The sequence below is a fragment of the Thamnophis sirtalis genome, unplaced genomic scaffold (genome assembly GCF_051295495.1).
Source record: "Thamnophis sirtalis isolate CommonGarterSnake01/CBP01778 unplaced genomic scaffold, rThaSir2_p1.2 scaffold_3, whole genome shotgun sequence".
NCBI classification, from domain to species: domain Eukaryota; kingdom Metazoa; phylum Chordata; class Lepidosauria; order Squamata; family Natricidae; genus Thamnophis; species Thamnophis sirtalis.
Genome location: NW_028261383.1, coordinates 93,180,520 through 93,199,904, shown reverse-complemented (window position 1 = coordinate 93,199,904; position 19,385 = coordinate 93,180,520). Strand labels below are relative to the sequence as shown.

Here is a 19,385-nt window from a genome sequence, read left to right as displayed (position 1 = left end):
CGCTCCGAGCCCAAAATGGTAGCAACGGTCACGTATTCGCCCCCACCACCCCCGGTCCGCGCATGCGTTATTGTCTTTCCTTCCTTTCACCGGGACAAAGGCGGGGGAAAGGGGTGGTGGAAAGAAGGTAGTTACCTTCGACGTCCGCAAGGGAGCGGAAGCGAGCGTCGAGAAGTTTCAGCTGCTGAATCTGGGTCAACCAGGTGCTTATCACCCAAGCGCCTGCGCGGGAGAACACGTTGGTGGGCGGGGGGGGGGAACTGCTGTCAAGCGGCAACGCCCACTCCAGCCCGTAGTCGCGGAAGTGGGTCTCGGGTGGCGTCGTGTGCGGCTCCTTTGCGCGCCCCCCCGTCTCTTCTCAGCCGCTGCGCTGCCTGCATCCCGGCGGACGAGGAGCGGCCATCGACGTAAGTTGAGGGGAGGGGGCAGCTATCATTCTAGGCGAGGAGATCTGGCTTCTGCGCCAGAAGCCTGGGCCTGGCTCTGGGTCCGCGGAGGCCGGTGAGGTCAGCAGAGATTGGAAAGTAGAGAAGGAGCCCCTGGACGCCTTTGGACAGCGACAGTGGGCTAGGAGGTACGGGTAGCGGCGGGGACGTAACTCGGGTGGGAAGCTTCCTTTCTGGTGTTGATCAACCTTCCTTGCCAGGACCAGGTTGCACTCTGGCTTGGCAGCTGTCGGTGGATGGTCAGGCAGGTGGTCTATCCCTAGGAAGAGCTTGGGGTGGAGTGGGGGATAATTTCAAAGTCGTGGTTTGCAAACGAGGGCTGGACGGTTATGTGGCTCATCTGACGCCTATTATCATCTTTGCGAAGATTTGTCCCCGCAGGAGAAAAACTTTGATGCAGGTAAAACGGTAAACCCAAAAGGGAGGAATGAAATGGGGAATCTCTCGCCTAGAGGCTCTTCCTGGACACCTGTTTTTTTTTTTAATAGCTGTTAGGCAAATGATTAAGGCCAAAGCTGTGAGTTTTGAGTGAGATGGTGACATATGCATACAATAAAAAGATTATAGTGTCAGAAACCTAATTAAGTGTTGAAGAAGTGACAGAGAAGCCTCCCTGGGGCTCATGGAGAAAAAAAAAAGTCAAAGAGTAGCCTAAATAAGTAATTGTCATCCATAGTCTGTGATTCATTATGAACTGAAAATCTGTTTGATGTAAAATTCCATGTGTGTGGGTATGCTTCACGCAGCTGTTTGTAAACACTTGTTTACAAACACTAGACATAACTGCATTTACACACACACACACACACACAACCTCTGGCCAGTGCATCTTGAAGATGGGTTAAGAGGATACGTGGGTGCTTTCATTTTCTATGTCTTTTATTGCTACAAAGGTTAATGGTGCTATCTTTTTAACAGTGCCATTGCACGGTATTATTTTGACATGTATATGCATATACAGAGACATATACATATATATAAACATTTTCATCATGAAAGAATACGTCTAATATGGTGGCTACAGTTTGTCCTGGCAGGTTTTGAAAAGGTGCAAATGAAAGAATAACATTGCAAATTGGAGTATGCAAACAGACTTTGAGAGAAAATTGTGCTTAGTTTATCAGTGTCAATATATAATTGGATGTAATTTGTTTTAAAAATGCATTTTCTAATTTTTTAAACTGAAATTGCCTTTTTAACACAAATTCTAGTTATTGAAGATAAACAATTACTACAATAATCCATTTAGTTCTCCCCAGGGGGAGTGCAGAAAGAGATGATGCAAAATGCCAGAACAGAGTGAGGCCAATAACATGAGATAATTATAGGGCAGCACAGTTTATATCAATCTGCTTGCCTCCTGTCTCAGATTTAACAGGCTAGTATATTAACCTGAGTGTAAGGAAGAAATTGCAGAATTTATTTTTCCAAAATGAAAAAAAAAACGAATTCTCTATGTAAATGAGACTAGAGTCAGTTGTAATGATGATTATATTCTTGCATTTTCTGAAAAGCTGAGAAGACTGTTCTGAAGTAATGTTTTGGGAGATTATAATAGAATTTTTTTTTACTATTTTATATAGCATAGAAGTGCAAGCAGGCAGATGCAGGTGATTGCCTCATGGCCACAATTAACCATTGGGATGAACATCATTCATCCAGCATTGTGTAACGTGGACCAGCGTTTTAGGTAAGAAAATACTCCTATAGAAAGATGTTTCAAAGCCTCACTTGGATTTTCATTAATATCAAAATAGTATTCACAAAAGTTTGCTTATATGTTTTTTTCCAGAAATGTGTATGCTGTACCTAACAATAATCTTCATTCTGTTTTATTGCTATGTAAACCCAAAGGTATACAATCATATATCTTGGAAAATATTGGAACGGGAGAATCCTGTAATTCCTATAATGAGATTATATTAATTTAACTTTCTGTGGCTATTTCTGGTTAATTTAGCATTTAATATATTAATAAATATTACATCCAAAATGTCATGACTATCCTGTAGCCAGTTTTTCTACACTTAGGTATATATTTACTCAAACCATATCTGACTTTCGGTGAAACATTGATATTTGGGGTTTTTTCAGTTATTAAAATAAATAACTGATCTGCAGAGACATTTACTAAATAACATTTTTAATTAGTGTGTATCATTTGAACTTTGTTCAGGTTGAATTTGAAGTTGGCTTCAACTTCAGTAATTGTAATTAAAATTAACAATTTTCTGAATTTGGATGCAATACTAAATTGCATTTAGCAAAAAGGCAAAAGCAGAATCTTCCAAAGTGGATTACGCTGAAACAAGTTTGCCTAGTTGGTTCTTATAATGCTAAATGAGTTTCTTATGCACAAATGAAATTGTTTTCTCTCTTGCTTCGGGGGACAAAATGATGCACACAGTTTAACTAGCACTACACTGTATTCCCGCAGCTTGAGAAACACACTCCAAAGTGCTGAAGGAAGGGTGTTAGGGCATTTGCCATTCAGCACTCACACAGTCAAGAAAAGGGGAGTAACAAATTGTTTGGGTGTGTTAAGTTATTTACAAACTATCGTAAACAAACATATCTGTGGCACTTTTCTCTATGTTGAATATGTTATTGGAAGCTGAATGCTAAAAGTCACAAGAACATATATTTTTATTCCTGTCTTTACCTGTTTCTTAAATTTCCACAAAATTGTAGTTTTACTGCTTTCTTTTAGCTTCCTTTCCTAGAATTTCCAGATAATACTGTAAAATTATTAACAGAGAGCCTTTATATTCTTTATATTGATATTAATCAAAGTGCATTTGCTTGAAGAACTACATTGGATTATAACAGATGAGCTCAGAATATAATATAATTTTTAAAAGAACTGCATAGAATAGAACTGTATTGTAATCAGTTGTATTCTAAGCTGCGCAGGTGCGCGGCCGCACACCTGGCAACAAAACACCGCGCAGCAGTTTCCAACTGCCGGCCAGTGGTTTTTGTGAGACGCCTTCCACGATAATAGGAGAGGAGAGCCAGCCTGGAGACAGCAATCTGTTCTAGGTCCACAAGGCAGAAAGTAGCTGAGAGAAGGGGTGTGGGGGTTGGGAGAAGGCATGGGACGGGCTCCCAGCACCGGCTGCTCGGATTTGCCATTAGAGAGAGAGAGAGAGAGGGAGGGAGGGGGAGAATGCGAGTGTGTGTATCCCTCCTTCCTTCAGCCCAACACTCTCGCTGGCATTCTTGCCAGGCGAGAGGGACTGCAGAAGGTCTCCTCGAGTCTAGGGCAGCGAGTAATTTGATGGGAAAATTGCCTCTTGGAAGGAATGACCCGCTTGGCTCCTGATTCGTCTCTCCTGCCTCGTCTCTCCTCTTCGATTCTCTGTTCGGTCATTGGGCGGCAGATCGAAAGCGGGAGTCAAGCCAGGTCAGTCCTTCCAAGAGGCAAGTTTCCCATCGAATTACTCGCCCTAGACTCTAGGAGACCCTCCAGCGAGAGTGTTGGGCTGAAGGGAGGAGGGTTTCTCTTTCTCTCTCTCCCTCCCTCCCTCCCTCCCTCCCTCCCTCCCTCCCTCTCTCTCTCTCTCTCTCTCTCTCTCGTTAGTTGGTGGGCAGACTTAGCACTTTGTTAAGTTTGTTTCTCTGTATGTTGTGCATAATATATACATGTCTCCATGGGTGCAATTGTGCAAGCATTTTTTTTCCTCTTTAAAAGAATTTTTGGATTTCTCCTCACCAAACCTTTAAGACTGAAAGAGTTAGAGTTGAAATATAAAGAGATTGTCAATTGCCATACTGTTAGATTGGTAGGCAATTATAGACTATCTTGATTATATCCTCCTTAGAAAGAATATGCTACTGTATGGTTGAGAAAAAGACCAAACTTCATTTCATGGAAACCAAAGTTCATATGGAGGGTTTCTTTCTACGATGGGCTTCTTGGGTCAACAGTGAATATCAGTTATCAAAAATGTAGGTAAAAAGTTAAGCAGGCAATAGGCAATTACAAAAAGGGAAGCCAACTTTCTGAATTCTGTTTCTTTGACTTAGTGACTTATAAATAGTAGACTAATATTCTGAAAACGTGACCTAAATTTCTATATATTTTAAATAGCTGTAAAGCTATGCTGAAAAAGTTGTTCTCAAGGTATTGTGATAAATTCAATAAAAAGAAGAAAATTCTTGATGAACTTAAGGAGGAATGAGAGTATTGGATAGTAAATGGACAAATAAAATTACCAATCAAAGAGAATATTTGCACCTCAGGGTTGAAATGAGATGTTCTCTTTTCCTCTTCCTCTCTTCTCTCTCTGTCTCTCTCATCCTCTTTCTCTTTGTCTGTCTTTTTCTCTTTCTTTTCCATTCTTCTGCCACTTTCTCTCCTCCCTTCTCTCTCCTCTTTGTCTCTTTCTGTCTCATCCTTTCTCTTTGTCTCTTTCTCTCTCTCCTTCTTTCCCACTCTTCTGTCACTTTCTCTCTCCTTCTCTGTCTCTTTCTGTCTCCCCTCTTTTTTCTTCCTCTCTTCCTCTCTCCAACTCTTTTACCACTTTCTCTCTACCGCCCAACCTGTCCCCATACTTATCTTCGACTGATCATGTTTGCAATAATTTACCTTCTTTTCTAAATAGGCACAGTTCCCTTACCGGATCCCTCGCTCACTCAAATACACACACACTCATGCACAAAATCATTTTTCTCCATTCCAATTCAGATCCTATAAATCAATTGCTCTGTGAAACATCTGTGAAAAAAAAACAGGTGCTCAGACATGAAAATGTGCCACTCTATACTTTTCCGCACACACTGAAAAAAAATTAGAGGGAACATTGATTGTAATATCACCAGAGCAATCAGAACAAATAATGATTTGCAGATAAAATATGCAGTTCAGTTCACTATACTATATATAAAAGAAATTAGAATGAATTTTCTTGTCCAAGTGATGTCATCTTTAAAGAGCTTACGCAAAAAAATATCAGAACCTTTTCTGTCAGCAAATATTATATACATAATATAGATTTTGTAATTTTTCAAGCATGCACTTGAAAGGTATCATCCGCAACATTTTTATGAATACAGACAATTTGCTAAACCACTGTTAAATAATTCAAAGTACAGACTTTGTGGTACTTTGATATCACAAGATATCCATGATATCTTTCAATTTCTTCTTTAATTACCCTGTTTCCCTGAAAATAAGCCCTCCCCAAAAATATTGCAACACAACAGCAGCCATGTGACCATGCTCACCGTCTCCTGCACCTCAAAAATAATAAGACATCTCCAAAAATAAGACCAAGTGCTTATTTTGGGGGTCAAAAAAGAATAAGACCCTGTCTTATTTTTTGGGAAACAACGTAGCTGTATGGTGATGTTTCTAACCAGTTTTGGATATTTTTGTACTCAAAACATGAAATAATCCGCTTAAGCAAGAATTAGTTCCAAACCCTAACTTAGTCCCTTCCATGGATTTCCTGAACTGGGCAGGTCAGTTTTCTTTGGTGGATAACTTCACAGGTCAATCATTCTCCTGGGATTCCACCCTGCTCTGCAGGTAAATGCTTTCATTCAATCAGAAAAACTCAGCAATGGGATGGATGTTCAGACACCAGAAAGGTGTGTGTGCTAGGCAGGAATTTCCACATTTTCTGAAGTATATATGTGCACGTGCGCCTCTAATTCAAGGCAGCTGATTTGTGAAACTAGTCATTAGGCTGGAGTTAATTTAACATACTTGAATCTATTTGGGTATATATTGTTATATAGTAAATATTTTGTTTTGTTTATTCTGAATAAAATGCCAGGTAAAGTTTTATGATCTCTACAATATTCTGCTTTGTGCTTAAATTGGCTGAAAGGAAATATAACAGTTTTCTGTATTGCAGAACCTAGCCAATATTTTATGTCCAATTATAATACATATTATTGCTGAAATTCAAGTACAATATGTATAATATTTTACTTAAAGCATTACTGTAATATTAAGAGCGGTATAAGCATTACCATGCATTAACAGAAGTCATTGGGAACTTATTAATGTCCTCAGTGCTAGAGTGGCCCATGTGATGTTATTTTCTGGAGGGTTTTATGATGGAATCGTACTGTGTTGCCCCAAAAATAAGACCGGGTCTTACCCAAAGGAGCAAAAATTAGGGCTTATTTTCCAGTTAGGTCTTATTTTGGGGGAAACACAATAGTTGAGGCTTTGAGGCCAAATACTACAAGTGGGAATGCAATGCTGTGCAACCAATCTGTTGGTAAAAACAGATTGAGTACAGAATTTCTGTTGGGTACTTTCTGAAGAGTAGAACTTAAGGCCACATTCTTCTTCTTCCCAGTTAAATTATTTGCTAACTGGAAAGGCCAAACATGACTTTGGGTTATACATTCTGGATCCAGAAGGGTATAGCATGGAAAACTGGTTGGTTGGTTTGTTGGTTTTTAATTAATTGTTTGCTTGCTTGCTTATTTATGTATTTATTTATTTATGTGGGTCTGCTGTTTAGTTTTTATTTAATCTATTGTATTCAATTTTAAAACTTTGAAAAATAACAGAAAAGTTTATACAGGGTTGATTTTCTGTTCGGTATCTACATATAGCGTATTAATACACACCTATTTCAGTCAAAGGATGAGATCATAAAACATTGATGGTGTGTGTGTGTTTTGTTTTTTGTTTTTGCTTGATTGCATGTTTTAAGATGGGAGTTGTATGTTGACTCTGCAACCCTTTCAGGGCAGGGCTCAAAGGTACCCGACTATGATTCATACATCAGACCCATTTGATTTTACAGATGCATGTACAAACATGCATACTTGTAAGGGTTCCTGGGAAGGATATGAATCTTGAACCTTATCCATAGGCCTGCTTATCATAATCCTTGCTGTGTATTTCCTCTGCCGGATGGTTGCCTGTATGTATTTGAAAAAACGATAACATGAAAATTATAATTTCTTGAACTTAATCATGTCTCCTCTTGTTGGTAAGTTTTCGTATGTCCATGTAAACTACTACAAGCTTTCATACTAATTCTCTACCACAGTATTGCTAATTACATTCTGTGACTTATTTACTAGTCATCCTAATTTATGTAATAATATTAATGTATATATTAATATACATTTCAAATATTATATTTTCTTCAAAATATTTTAAAGTGAACTTAGTGTATGCAACGGTTGCTGGAGTAACATTCCCGGTGGCTGAACTCTTCTGACAACAGAACATACACAGCAGTGATGATAGCAGTAGAGATATCTTCAGCAATGTTGTCCTTTGATTGAAGGTAACTGCTTTTCAGAATGGTCTGAACCTTTGCCTCTAGAAAATACCATGATTTGGGCTAGGAGGGAATAAATTTCAGTATTTCAAAAGTATTTGGCTATAGTGATCCAAGCTTTAAAAAGTATAGCAGGCTCTGGTGATCTGAAACTAAATGTTATCGGCCAAATTTAAGCCATTTCTCCCCACCCCACACAAACACACACATACACACACACACACACACACACACACACACACAAAGACTTTCACATCTCTCTCTTACTGTTTCTACAACCCACTCCATATTATTTTATTTCTATCCCAGTAATCTATTTAAGGTTTTCACCCAAAAAGAGATTTCAATTATGAAACTACAACGATTAATCTTTTAATTGGCACACTGATTTCAGGAAGGGAAATTGCAGCTTTGTTAAGGAACTAATACACGTGTGTATGGCAGTACTACTACTAATAAACTATATTATTTTTATTTTATTTATTTTATTTATTTATTAAACTCTCACCAGAAAGTCAGTCTGATTGCTTAGATTGAGTGTCAGATGTCTTACATCCCTAAACTTGTTCTTCTATAAAAGGTTATTTTAAAAAATAATGTGTTTAAAGATTACATGGACAGAATTATCACATATGTGATCATCTAGGATTTGAATGCCCTGTTATATATAGGCAGTTTGGTATCGTGGTTAAAACGCTTGCCTGAAAACCAGTTCTAGCCCTGCCATAGGAATGAAAGATAGCTGAGTGACTTCTGGTTGGTCACTCTGTCTTAGCTTAACCCACCTCACAGTGTGTTTGTTGTGGGTAAAATAGGAGAAGGAAGGAATATTATGTATGTTCACTGCTTTGAATTATTTTTAAAGGCCGAATAAAAATCTAATAAATAAACATCTCACTTACGGATGGAATTACATTATTGGAGACATTTTATGTAACGTCAATTTGTACTCTGAAATAGTATGCATAGAATAGTTTTAGAGCCTTTGGTGTACAGTATGTGTGTGTGTGTGTGTGTGTGTGTGTGTGTGTGTGTGTAATTTGTGCTGATAAATAAATAAAGGGAGACTAGTATAGATCTATTTCAAGTTATTTAGCTCTCATCAGCTAGCCATACCCTTACTGGGATTTGAACCTGTGCTGTATTACATATTAGGCAGTTGTGTTAGCCACTAAGCCTCAGGTTTTCTTCCTTTATCATCTGAGCCAGGGAAATAGGTATGTATTTTGTGTCACAACCCCTGGTATGCCCAAATATGGGAGGAAGCATACTGCTTCCTTTCTCTGTCTATCGGCTCATCTCAAAAGAAATATATATATATTTCATAGGTCAAAGAGATGGAGATAGGGTTATGTATTCAGATACAACTTTTCCAATCTGTTTTACCATGTGTACACATATAAAGTTGTACTGTAATATATGTAGTCTTAATCACTTCTTGTTGTTTTATTCACTGGATTTAAATTTCAAACTATCCATTAGTCATGCTATAACAGACTAAGCTGATAATGAAAGTCTAGTGTAGTTGATAAGATCATGAAATTATTAAATACATTTGAAACCATTAATCCTAATTTTTATTTGATTAAAAGCTTTCCATCAAGGGAAGTGAGAATGCCATTTTGAAGATGTTACTTGCCAGCTGCAATTTAACATGCAATTAATTAGACAGTTTTAGTTAGACATTCTTACTTAGTCAATCTAATAAGTTAATAATTGCTGGAGCTAAAGAAATATAATTAATATAAAAATATTACTATTACTAGCAGCTTTGTACATTTTAATTATGAAGGGGGAAAGAGGATACAAACACTTGAATAAAGAAATTTACATAGTAGCTTTTTCAACTAATCCAATGTTGCCCTTTTTAATTGACATTTTTCTCTTTAGTTTTTGTATCTAGATTCATAGGTCTTTAGTACCTATGCATTCATTTAGTATTAAATGTTCTTTGGAATTTAAATCTAGGAACTTGTATATACAAGACATGTGTCATATATTTAATCATTGTATAAAATTAAGCATACTTTGAATATATTTATTTCATTGAAGCTAACATTATTTATCAATTCAATATCAGTAACCTCACCCTCATGGTCAAAATTTCAAAATGTTGCCAATTACAGAAAAAGTGTAAAAAGAAATAATCCTCTATTTTTTAAATGGGTCTTTTGTTGTATAGCAAAAATAAAAAAATTTTTTCTGCTATTAAGCAGTTTCTTTAAGTTTTAGTATGCATGTATGCATTTATTAGTTTATAGGCTGTTCCAGTCTGCTGACTCTGGGTTGTATGGAACAATTAAAAATGCACAATCATGTAGAGCAATTAGAAATATGATTCAGGAGTCACGACTAAAAATGTTAATAGTTGTAAAGAAAGTCTCCCAAACAAGAGGCCAATGGAACAATCCACCCTCCTTGGCTTTATTGATTATTACAATTTATATGGTTGCCTAGCTCAAATTCATGACTAACAGTCTTAAAAGAAAAAGATGAAGGCATTTTTTTAACAATCCAGGAAAACAAAAATACTGCATTGAATGGCTTTCAAAGTGGTAACTTGCACCTTAAATTGTATTTGGAAGCCAGCTGGATTGCAGCTTCCTAATGTTCTTCAATGGTAGTTCCAAGTACAGTGCACTAAAGTAGTCCAATTAAGAAGTGGATAAGGCATGAGTGACAGTGAATATTGGCTGCCATTCCAGAAAAGAGCTGTCTAAATGGTACAGAGCAAAGGCATCTTAGTTGTAGCTGGCATCTGCTCCTAAAGCAGAAGCTATGAGTCTAGAGGATTCCCAAGCTGTGAACTAAATCTGATCAGGGAAGTGCAAACCTATTCAAAACTAATAATGGAATCTCCCAGGAAGCAGCTGACTTTCAAACCCACTCCCATCTTGCTGGTTTTGCATCTTACTCTAATCTTCCCCATCTAGACAAACAGCTTCTAGGCACCTGAAAGTATTCAATAGTGTCACTTACTCAGCCAACAATTAAGATGTACAATTGGTATTGTCAGCAGACTGATTAAATCTAACCCTATGCCACTGGATGATCTTACCATGTGGTTTCATTTATCTAAATAGGAATGGGGGGAAATGTAGGGTTCAGGGCACCTCTCAAGAGGTTTAAGGTTTGATTTCTATCTCTGTCCCTCCACAGTCCTTTTGGGAATGTGGGTGCTAGCATCACCATGGGCGCTACCATCTACTCGAGCATTGTGAGCACTCTTACAGCCTTATTTGTGCACGCATATGCCTTCCCCCAGCCGCCAACCCAGAAAGGTTGGGGAACTCTTTGTTATGCTATGGGTGCAGCAGTTTAATCTGCAGTTACGTTTGTGACTCCTTGGATCTCTGATATCTGAGATCCAAGGAGACAGGGGCTAAAGAGCTGTTGCCCCTGTCTCGAATGGTGTGACTGTTGTGTGTTTTTAAATTATGTATTGTTATGTTTCGTCTTTTTATTTTCTGTCTGTACCCCCCTTCCCTGATTTGAATTGTGAGCGGCCATGAGTCCCCTTCGGGGGGAAAGGGCGGCATATAAATATAATCAAATCAAATCAAATGAGATTGCCTTGCCAAAATTCAGTGGCAAAATAGCTGAATTTGATTGCCAACTTCCCAAAAAGGAATGAGGGCAGGAACCTTCTGAGAGGTAAACCATCTATATTCTCATACTCTCTACCATTTTTAGCACAATGGTAAGCCTTTGTAAAGAAAATAATGATAAGGGAGATTTATGAAGATGAATAAATCAAGTGTGATGGAATTTAGTCTGGATTCCCGGGAAGGAGAGGTTGTATTCCAGAGGAATAAGTGGCAGCTCAGTCCAAATATTCTGTGTGAGAGAAAGAGGGTGAAGACAGCCACTCCCTGATAATTTTCAGAGTATATGCTCAATATTGAAAGAGTGTTTGGTTTGGCAAGATTGATGTCAAAAGTAAGACACGTGATTCTTCCAAGCACATTTCTTTATTCTTCCACACCTAGAAGATAGAATCTTTCCAAACTGATTCCTCTGGAAAGCACTCCTTTCCTCCTGACTGCTACATTCCCATCACCCAGGAAATCACTGCTAGACAAACTGTTTTCATTTTCAAAACCCTGAAAAAAATCACGAAATTGGCATTTTCAAGATTTGCCTTGAATATAACAGTGGGATTTGGCACAAAGTTGTGAGATGGGCAGCTATATAAATGAAATAAATTGTTTTCCAAAGGCCTATAGTTACAATTTTACTAAACCCAGAGAGTAGGAAGTGATCTTAAAGTCAGCCACAAATTTTCTTGGACAAAAGTAGAAGACGTCCAGTGTAAAATTGGAGATTTGAATGGTATCCATTCACCCCTCAGATAGTGCATAATCTTTTTAAATATAAGGATTTTATAAATATTGATTAATATTGCCAGATTTTGCATTCTAAAAGTCCTTTAATTATGTCCCTTTTTTGTCTAGAGATCAGCTGTATTTGAAAACGTACAGAAAGCTTTGTCAATTCTACACAATTCAACAGTATTTGACGCGATATTTTTGTTATCGGTATGAAGAGGATCAACGAGACAGTTAAATATGAAAATTCCATTCTTCAAACGCTAGAAGCAAAAAAAAAGCAAAAAACTGGTTTTTATAGCTCAATGTTTGCTGCATCTCATTCTTTCAACTTGATTGACTGGGGAAACCTGCCAATCCATGTAGTATTGCAAATCTTTCAGTATCTGCCTCTTGTTGATCGTGCTCGGGCATCTTCAGTCTGCCGAAGATGGAATGAAGTATTTCATATCCCTGATCTTTGGAGAAAGTTTGAATTTGAACTTAATCAGCCTGCTACGTCTTACTTGAAGTCTACTCATCCCGATCTTATTCAGCAGATTATCAAGAGACATGCTAATCATTTGCAGTATGTAAGCTTCAAGGTAAGGTATATTTTAATAACTCTGAATTTTGCTGTATTTTTTTACACCTTGGATTTTCATTTTCTTTGGGAGGAGGTTTTGTGGGAAAGCTTACTTTATATATTACCTTGAAGTGTTTTTAAAAAATGCTCTTTAGAAGTGTTAAAGTAGATTTGGGGATTCCAGCTCAATCATTCCCTTACACCCTTTTCCCTTCACATGATTCACAATATGCCCCAGTTGTTAATTTATTAATGATAATTATATATATGCTGGTCTTGTTATATTCGGATCTTTTCCCGTGTGAGATTGTCTTGGCAACGTTTCGGTGAGGTCCCACTCGCCATCTTCAGGTAAACAGCAGCCTGAAGATGGAGGGTGAGACCTCGCCGAAACGTTGCCGAGACAGTCTCAATCTTACACGGGAAAAGACCCCGTGTCTTTTCATACATGCATGCATAGATACATACATACATACATACATACACACACACACACACACACACATATATACGCACATACGCATACATGTATGATATGCCATATGCTAAATAAATGAATATTTTCGGAGTAAAAGGCAATTTTTTCCCTCAAAAAAGATGCTGAAAATCTGGGTGCGTCTTGTACACTGAATACAGCATTTTTTTGCCTCCCGAAACCCTGCCCCCTTCACCAAAATGGCTGTGTACAGCCTGTAGAAGACTTTCGGAGAGCTTCTGGGGGCTGGGAAAGGCAGAAATGAGTGAAAAACGGGCCACTTTTTGCTCAATTCCTCCCCCCAGCCTCCAGGAGTACTCTATAAGCCTCCTAAAGGCTATGCTTGCAATTTTTTGACAAAAAATAGGCCCGTTTTTGCAAAAAACGGGCTGTTTTTTGCTCGTTTGGGGGCCTCCCCCCAGGAACACTCTGCAAGCCCCCTAAAGGCTATTCATGCCTTTTTTGGCGGGGGGGGAAACAGACCCGTTTTTGCGAAAAATGGGCCATTTTTGGGAGGTTTGCAGAGTGCAAAAACTTTTTTTTTAATTTGCCTCTTCAAAACCTTGGTGCGTCTTATACTCTGGTGCATCTTATACTCTGAAAAATACGGTCGTGTCCCCCCCCCCCCCAGTCCTTCAGAGCAGAGGGTGTGGGAGAAATTGCTGGCAGCAAACAATTTACATTGAGCACAAGTGAATAGACATGTTTATATACAGACAGAAGCAGAGTGAAATTCGGATCACTATTTCTCATCACTATTTCTAACTTTAGAAATCTGTGGGAATAAACAGGTAAGGGGCTATCTTTGACTGTCTCTTGATTGAAGTCTTAGCGTACTTTTTTAAAAAATGATCACCTGGCATATCTTAGTAACTGCACAGTGACTCCTTGTATTTCTTATATTTTTAAATGTACAGGTAGAACTTGCCTGTTTAGCAACCTGTTTAGCAAATGTTGAAGTTACAATGACACTCTAAAAGTAAATTTATAACCAGTTCTTGCACTTGCAATCATAGCAGTATCTCTCTGGTCACATGATCAAGATTTAAGTTTCATAAGCAGTAGGCTTTTACAATTGTTGCAGCATCCCACAGTCAAGTGATCATTATCTGTGTGCTTCACAGCTGACTTCTGACTAGCAGAGTCAATGGAAAAGCCAGCCTTAAAATTGCAAGTTGTGATCATATGATGTTTTCCTTAATGACCGTATTACTTAGTTGCCAGGCCCTGTTATTGCAACGCAAGGACCACCTGTGTTCAATTTATGGGTGCTTGTCTGAAGTGCTGTATCAGCGTCTATATATATTTGTGCACTTTTCTGTTCAAGAATTGTAGTTGATGAGTGGTTAACCTTAATTAACTGATGAAAAGCAGTACTTAGTAGCGCTGAGGATCAAAGTGTTCTCACATGCTTTAAAGCTAGCAAAGAAGTATAAAAAGAATGGCAGCATGAGATAATCTTTATCTTGATGAAATACTATTTTTTTCCAGGTTGACAGTAGTACCGAGTCTGCAGAAGCAGCGTGTGATATTCTTTCTCAGCTGGTGAATTGTTCTATCAAGACACTTGGCTTAATTTCGACAGCAAAGCCAAGTTTCATGGACGTTTCTAAGGTATTGCTTGCAAAGATACGAATTTGGAAAACTGATAAAAACAACTTTTATATACAGTAGCTGCATATATATTTGGAAACACAATCTATAGAAGTTTTCTCCTGGTGTGTCACCTTTGAAGAACAAAGTTCTGGTACAATAGGAACCTTTACAAATTGAGGAGAAAATGACTTTTTGTAGTCCTCTCTTTCTGCTGCAGTCCCTTGTCATTTCTAGAAAATCCATCAACCTTTGGGAACAAAGTGAAGAAGTAGCTGCAGTATAAAGAAGTAATTAATGAATTTGTTTCCCATCCTTTTGCATTCACCGAATCAAATATTGCTGTACAAGTGAAGCAGCACAGTTGGGTACCACCCTATAATTTAAATAAGCAGGTCCTGCTGTGAAAACCTTAGAACCTGACAAATACTAGCATGAGAAAACAACTCTTGTGATCAACAGAATTCTAGTTTTTTTAAAAAAATATTCATATATTTAGTTGAAAACACTACATTAGTAGCATGTTGATCATTTGATAATCAGTACATAGACAAAAATAGAAACTCAACCAAGTTTGAAAAAAAACACGTTATGAATGAGATAACGTTGCTGAAATAGAATCCTCCAAATCCATGTTCTTCAAAAAATACATTGTATATCTCCTGTGTCATAAAATAGTTTTGTAAGAGCTGGAATAGTCAGGTGATATAATACCATTTCAGTTGCTTCTGAAAATCTTAGCCATTTTCCGATCCATTTATTTGCAGATGTTTACAATTGTACTGCATACTTCTGCTAAATTAGATAAGCATTCAAGATGGTATACTATAATTCAAATCATTAGCCACCATGATCATGCTTACTAGAGTTGGGGATGTTTTAGAGCAACATTCCTGATAATAAAATCTACAAGAATGTTTTTTTAAGAAAAACATCCTCATGTGATTGGACTTCATTCAATATAATTCCAGTGAACTTCTGCTCAAAATGTATTTCTTCACAATTATTTCAAATCAGTTATTTCATAAATAATTATAATTACTTCACAGTAATTCTCTTCCACAATTCATTTTCTGTTTGCCTCTCAAATTTACTGTAGTCGATGTTCAATTCACCAGACGGTGTGAGAGGTAGTAATCTATTGCTCAACACCTGTCTATAATCTAAATCTAAATGATATAATTAGTTTGCCAAAATTAGTTTGGCAAAATCTTTTGGCAAAATTATGCTATTACCACAGTATTTGAATTTTATCTGCTGAGTAGTTCATTATAGCATTCCGGCCTGGTGTACTTATAAATAAAAAAGATTCATTGATTGTTAAGAGTCTACTACTCAAAATTAATAGCTCTAAACCATCTACCTTATGTGTATTTTACGGTTATGACTCATTAAATAGTTTTAGTTAAACATCCCTTTTGAAAAAGTTCTTGAACAGCTTTTTAGAATTATGAACCAACAGTATTACCCCTTTTAAGAAAAAATGCATTGAATTTGTAACTGTATAGGAGATGTATGTGAAATGTTTTCTTTCTAATTTATTTGAATAGGCTCATTTTGTATCAGCACTGACAGTAGTGTTCATCAATTCCAAGTCATTATCTTCCATTAAGATTGAAGATACACCAGTAGATGATCCATCCTTGAAGGTCCTTGTTGCTAACAATAGTAACACTTTAAAATTGCTTAAAATGAGCAGTTGCCCTCATGTGTCACCTGCTGGTAAGTAATAAATCCAAGTAAACAAATATGCAACACTGCGGCAAGAGTGATGAACCATTCTTATTGTATTGCCTTTACCTTTTGGTTTCAAAGTTATCTGACTATATATGGTTGAGGGAGAGTTTTGCTCACTAGATGAGCTGATTTTTTTTCATAAATTACTAGTTAAATAGGCATTTTGTTTATTTTCAGATCAAATTAGGTAAAATTGCAAATTAATGATTGTTCAAAAGATTTCACAAAAATATCAGAGGACTGCAGAATAAAGTAAGTAAGTAAATCTTTATTACGGTCAAAGACCAGCAATACACATTAGATTGCAGAATAAAATTTCTCAGTGGATTCAAATTAAAGAATTAAAATTGCATATGTAATGGAACCAAAAACCCTCCTTGCATCACATTTGTGTCTTCCTGGTAGACAGTATATCTTTCTGTGAGCAATTAAATCTTTGTAGATTATATCTATTATGCATGGTTTTGGACTGAAGCTGTATTGAAAGAAATTTCATTGATTTTAAAGATATTTTTTCTAAATGATTAACACTGTATAACAGTCTTTTTGTTTAGAACTTGTCACTGCAGAGAACCAAAATGTTGAATGATAAACCAACCCATTGAGTTGTTGACAGTGTTTCTTTACTGAATTTTCAGATGTGTTTTCTGAACAGAGGAAACAATGTAGAACTACCCATCACTTTCATGATTTCCCCCCCATTCAGAATACATAGAAATATTTGCAACTTTGCTGGTGCATATGAGCACTATACCATAAAAAAATTGAAATATATTTTATACGCTTATGTTGAATTTTCTGTATTTTTTTAGGCATTCTTTGTGTTGCTGACCAGTGTCACGGCCTTAGGGAGTTGGCTCTTAACTACCACCTACTAAGTGATGAACTGTTGCTGGCTCTTTCAAGCGAGAAGCACGTTAACTTGGAACATCTCCGTATAGATGTTGTAAGTGAGAATCCTGGACAGACTGAATTTCACACCATCAAAAAGCAAAGCTGGGATGCGCTGATTAAGCACTCCCCTAAAGTCAACATTGTGATGTACTTCTTCCTGTATGAGGAAGAGTTTGATGTATTCTTCAGAGAGGAAACTCCTGTAACTCATCTTTACTTTGGCCGTGCAGTAAGTAAATCAATGCTTGGGCGCATTGGATTGAACTGCCCAAGGCTTATTGAATTGGTTGTCTGTGCTAATGGTCTTCAGCCTTTGGATGATGAACTCATTCGCATTGCTGAACGCTGTAAGAATTTAACTGCCATGGGACTTGGTGAATGTGAAGTTACCTGTCGAGGCTTTATTGAGTTTGTAAAGATGTGTGGAGGCAGACTCACAGAACTGTCCATTATGGAAGAAGTGCTCATTCCAGATAATGACTACAATCTGGATCAAATTCATTCTGAAGTTTCCAAACATCTTGGAAGAATGTGGTTCCCTGATATGATGCCTACGTGGTAAACTGATCAAGCCATAAGACTGTACTGGTCAGACCTAGCTATACAGGATGTTGATTTCTATGCAAATAAGCAATTCTGAATCTGAGATGTAATAGTGAATTATTTTTTTCAGTACTTCATTATGTAGTGGCAATATCGTGCCCCTTGAGAAATGGAATATGGACTGTACTGAAGTATATAGATTGGAAGTACATCTCTTAAATATTAAGTGCTTATAGTATTTTCCAATGAATTAGAATAATTTAAAATTATGTCTTCAATTGTCACGGACATCATCTAGTGCAAAGTACTACAGTGCTAGTATTGTATCTGATACAATTGGCTTTCTTTGGTGTCCCAAATATTAAACTAAAGCTTGTTTTTCCTTTTCCTCTAATGAAAACTGATGGTAATGTACAAACTTGTAAAAAGCAGCAGTAACACTTTTAGAACTGTGGCAAATGTATGACTGTGCTACAAAAGCTAGTGTTATAAAAATCTGCCTAAACATTATGTATAACAATAATAATCTGCTTCTTGACTGCAAATTGCAGGAATGTAAAACTCCAGATATTGGGGTTCTGTTACTGACTTGTTAGTGGAAGAGAAGTATAGATAGATCTGAGAATTAAGAGTTCAGAAGAAAGGGGACAAGTCTATGTCCCCTGATGAACCTCTTAAATTTCAAGTCTTGTAATTTGCCTTACTGAATTACTGAAAGTAACAATTGTTGTTAAATGAGAAAAACATACTTGAACAATTCTCTAAAGTTCAGATAAAGCTATCAGTATGAAACATTCTGCATCATGGAAAAATCTAGCAATTTAATTGTTAGTGTTTAAAACAAACCCAAGTAAAGTCATCTCACCAATTTTTTTTTCAGTGAGCAGTTTTGTAATAACCAGATCATAATGCTGTGTATAAACTAATGTCAGAATGTTGATGTACATGTGCAAAAATAAAAAAGTCTATGACATTAATGTATTTTTATTACTATCACATATATTAACAGATATTTATCCAGGTGATCAGTCTAAAACATCAATAGGTATAAAATAAAAATAAAAGTTTTATATCACCTACAGTTAATAACTAAGATGTATCAAACCAAAATACATACCTTCACATTTAAACTAGTTGATACAGAAATAAAATTAAATGCAGGATGCTCCTTATTTATTTATTTATTTATTTATTTATAAACAATGTAACTGCAACCTGTCAAATAAAAAATGTCACTTTTTGGGACTCAGGAAATATGTCTACTCTTTTGCCATTTGGAATGATCTCCCTGCAAACGTTTCTGTGGCTGCTAGTCTTCTGTTGTTATTAAAGGCCTTAGGGACAGAGTGATTATATAGTTCCTGCTTTGGTTTTATTTGGTTCTGCTAGATTTATGATCAATGTTTTGCTTTTCTGGTCAGCTGTGTTCTTTGATAGATTGGTTTTTAATTGTAAACAGTTTATAATCATGGAGCATGATATTTGATAGTTTGTTTGGTGGCACAGTGGTTAAAGTGTGTATTACAGGCGAACTCCCAATAGTCT

General features: G+C 37.0%; 1 protein-coding gene and 1 long non-coding RNA gene across 5 annotated transcripts in view; one reads left to right on the top strand and one right to left on the bottom strand.

The window, feature by feature from the left end:
- Nucleotides 1-238, bottom strand: part of LOC148048069 (uncharacterized) — a 111,003-nt gene extending 110,765 nt beyond the window's left edge. Inside the window, exon 1 of the long non-coding RNA XR_015695960.1 lies at nt 136-238. This is a non-coding gene — a long non-coding RNA (uncharacterized LOC148048069). The remainder of the gene's footprint in view (nt 1-135) is intronic.
- An 82-nt stretch (nt 239-320) lies between these two features.
- On the top strand, nt 321-18,813 carry LOC106539235 (F-box/LRR-repeat protein 21). 4 transcript variants are annotated; one of them, XM_014053987.2, is made up of 7 exons: nt 321-407; nt 2,030-2,136; nt 7,584-7,711; nt 12,160-12,617; nt 14,565-14,687; nt 16,217-16,388; nt 17,216-18,813. In XM_014053987.2, exons 4-7 carry the CDS (start codon nt 12,246-12,248, stop codon nt 17,857-17,859), a joined length of 1,311 nt encoding a protein of 436 aa, XP_013909462.2. In that variant the 5' UTR covers nt 321-407; nt 2,030-2,136; nt 7,584-7,711; nt 12,160-12,245; the 3' UTR covers nt 17,860-18,813. The 4 variants fall into 4 exon arrangements, with proteins under 4 accessions (XP_013909462.2, XP_013909464.2, XP_087565644.1 ...); XM_014053988.2 differs by lacking the exon at nt 321-407 and adding an exon at nt 698-846; XM_014053989.2 differs by lacking the exon at nt 7,584-7,711.
- The last annotated feature ends 572 nt before the right edge of the window (nt 18,814-19,385 follow it).